We start from the raw sequence: 3,384 nt of genomic DNA, 5'->3' as shown, positions 1-3,384 counted from the left end.
TTTTCTGTATTTGTCATGATGTTTTGACATAAAAAAGGAACAAATGAGTGAATAGTTTGTGCATGATAAGGAGTATAATACTGATCTTCCCGGCTTATTTAACTAAGAAGTCTGCCTAGTCATCATAAAGCCACATAAAGCATGTTTCAATACAAAGGCTACTGATTCCTTTACGTCTCAGTAGCAGTTCTAGCATTGCAGAGCACATGGATGTTCCTCAATTTGGCGTGCTGCACAGGTGACGGAGGCTTCACTAGCCTTTCCCAAACCCTGGCCAGTGCATCTCTTTGTCTAATACCTTATTGTTCTTTCTGCTGATGTATCAAAATATCATGCTTTGCACCTTAAATAGATACGAGGAACAAATTGAAAAGTAATATGCTAAACAACAATAATTAAGATATTCTAAATCGTTCTGAATGTCCTGCAACTTACTTTATGATGTGCTTTTAGTCTCTATATGATAGTTTCACTTGAAAACAAACATCTGGCAAATGCTGTACTAGAACATCTGTGACAAAGACCTGGAGTGGGGCTCCAGGCCCCGTAAGCAGGTTTGAGGACAGGCTGCAGGTGTCTGGGGAGCAGTGTGTACTTGCTGCACAGTAGAGGACTGCATCTCCAGGCTGGGTGGCTGCAATGTGCAGGGAGAAGTGTTTGGCTTTCTTATCCAGTGAGACAGTGAATCTTTGGTTCTGTTTTCTCTCTGAATTTGAACGAATGTCAATGATGAGCTGGGGACCCTTTCCAGGCTCTTGCCTATACCAAGGGAAGTAGTTAGAGGCACTGTCTGAATAAGTACAGTTGATCTCACTGCTGTCTCCCTCCTGGACACTCAGGGTGGAAGGATGCTGCTCCACCTTCTCTCCTCGGGTCACCCCTATGTGGGAAGAAAAACTGTTAAGTAATTACTCTTCAAAAATTTCATTATCTACAGTAAACAAAGGAAACCTGAATAAAACAGATGTTTCCCAGGATGTTTCACGAGTGCCCACTAGTTATTCTGTTCCTCCAGAACATGCACTCACAGTCCAGCTGCAGCCACAGGAACGTGAGAAAAGTGGGATCGCAAGCCCTCATTGCTCTTCCTGATGAAACTCTGCAGTAGAATGTGATCACTAGCCAGGTAGCTGCTCCTGCCCGGTGCTTCCTCTTTCTCAGAATGTCTCGTTCTTGAGTTGAACCCGCCAATGGGAAAAGAGCTCACTTTTGCCCTAAGCCTAACACATTCAACTGTTACTAAAGTGAATTCTGTGCACTGAGGTCTACTGCCACCTTGTGGTAGCTTCCCTAGCCAGGTTAAATATTTTATAAGCTTATGAGAGACTCAACACATAAAATAGTGATAGATCAAATAAGGTAGGTCCTACATTAGAAAGTAAGGGTATAAAGACTGGTGTTTGTACACACTATTGAGTCACTATTAATAAATTTCAGAGGTGGATGTTTCCAGTCTTTACACAATAGTGTGATGAGTTTGCATATTGAAATCAAAGAGGCACCACGATTCACTCAGAAACAAAAGGAAAATTTCTTCCTTTTCAGCCACATGCACACTAAAGACTTGTTTGTTACAGAAAACAAAGTCTTCCTAAATGTAAAATATAAACTTAAAATCAAAGTAAACAGTGGGAGACTACTGAATGTCTGAAACACCACACATTGTTCATGACCTAATATGAATGGTCTTGGAAACAACAACAATATTTGGAGTCTCAGACTCTCATCCTCCAGGTCTGATCTTGCCCATGCACTTGCCATTCCGGAGAGTGGACAGTGCCACCAACCAGTCTGTAAGATCCTCCTTCAGTAAAGATGTGGTAAACAGTAAGACCACATCCCAACAGAGGGACTGACAGAATATGTTTGTGAATTTTTAATAATTCAACTTTGGAGACAGTTTGACATGGGGATTGGATCTATAGTATGATAACTATGACATCTTTAAGAAATCTTTTCATTTACAGCCGAATAAAGATGCACTGTGAATATTAATGCAATTGTCACTGTGCATTCACCAGCTGGACATGTAGGCCTGTTCTATTTCTCAGATACGTGGAATGGTGCAGCACTAAACATGGACATGCAAATGCCTTGTGGGTAATACCTAGGAGTTATAAGAAAAATGAAATCATGACATTTACAGGGAAATGAGCAGAACTGGTCATTTTATATTAAACAAAGTAACCCAGAGTCATAAAGACAAATACTATGTGTTTTCACTAAAGGCAGATCTCGGATTTTAATTCCTATATATGTGTATAGATGTGTGTATTTTTGTGGATAGAGGCCACAAAACTAGGAAGGGAACCATGAAAGGGGAAACAAGTCTTAAGGGCCAGGGCAGGGGAACATGGTGATAGAATTTATGTGATGAGAAAGGAGAATGGGGGCTCTAAGAGGAAGGAGGCCAGCAAGGAGCGGGCTAAGAGGACAGTGGAGGGGGATGGAGAAGATGAACTACAGAACAAAGAGAATTTGAAAGTAACAAAATAAAACATAGCACTTTGGATACTGTTTCTTAAAAAGAACTAATAAAAGACACTAAAGGTGGTGGGCGACTGCATGGAAGAAGTGTTTCCAGACAGCAGGGCTGTTGCACATATGAACTCACAGTAATTGTGACACCTGCACAAGACCTAAGTGAGCTCAAGCCAGGCACAATATCAGTACAGGGTAGGGAGGTGGGTAAGGATCCTCAACCTTACCTAAGGAAGTGTCTCTATTTCAACGGCCACCTCTGCTCACAGTATGAGTGAGATGCTGATTCTGCTTGTATCTGACCTTCAGGGATGTCTGCCCTGAGGAACAAATGCACATAGCTACTTGTAGGGAAATTCTTAGAAGTCCTCTGGGTGCTGAAGTCAACACCATCTCTTGTTCTCTCCCACAGTATCCAATGATTGGTTGACAGTCGTTTCTAGTGGAATAACAGTGGTTCAGCCTACGTTTGTTTCCTTGCACAAACTGCCCCAACTTTACACAGATTAGAGTTCTCTATCCCGGCAATCAAACTGACTGGACCACGTCTTCCTAGACACAAACTGCAGAGCTGAAATGATGGGTTTGCATGAGGCAATATTTTCCCACAGGAATGAGGAACTTCTAAGAACTTTCCTAAAAACAGCTCTGTACATTTGTTATTTTGGGCAGACATCCCTGAAGGTCAGATACAAAGAGAATCAGCATGACATTCATACTGTCAGCAGAGGAGGACATCAAAATAGAGACTAAGGAGAACAGAGTATTCCTGAACCTGATAAAGGTCCATGGGAGTGATGGGAAACATTTTCCTGAGTGTCACAACTAAAAATGATAAATATTCACCTAAGTATCTGTCTCCAAGAAAAGGAGACTTACCCTGTGAATGACACCATGTGGGGA

General features: G+C 41.7%; 1 gene segment (V, D, J or C); it reads right to left on the bottom strand.

Annotated features, from left to right (window-relative positions):
• Positions 1 to 449: 449 nt before the first annotated feature.
• LOC103735808 lies at positions 450 to 1,283 on the bottom strand. The segment is given in 2 exon segments: positions 450 to 880; positions 1,029 to 1,283. Coding segments are annotated over 2 exon segments (483 nt in total).
• Between the last annotated feature and the right edge of the window lie 2,101 nt (positions 1,284 to 3,384).

Source organism: Nannospalax galili, unplaced genomic scaffold (assembly GCF_000622305.1).
Source record: "Nannospalax galili isolate Female #2095 unplaced genomic scaffold, S.galili_v1.0 scaffold977, whole genome shotgun sequence".
NCBI classification, from domain to species: domain Eukaryota; kingdom Metazoa; phylum Chordata; class Mammalia; order Rodentia; family Spalacidae; genus Nannospalax; species Nannospalax galili.
Note: the sequence above shows the minus strand (reverse complement) of the source record. Positions and strands in the feature narration are given on the sequence as shown.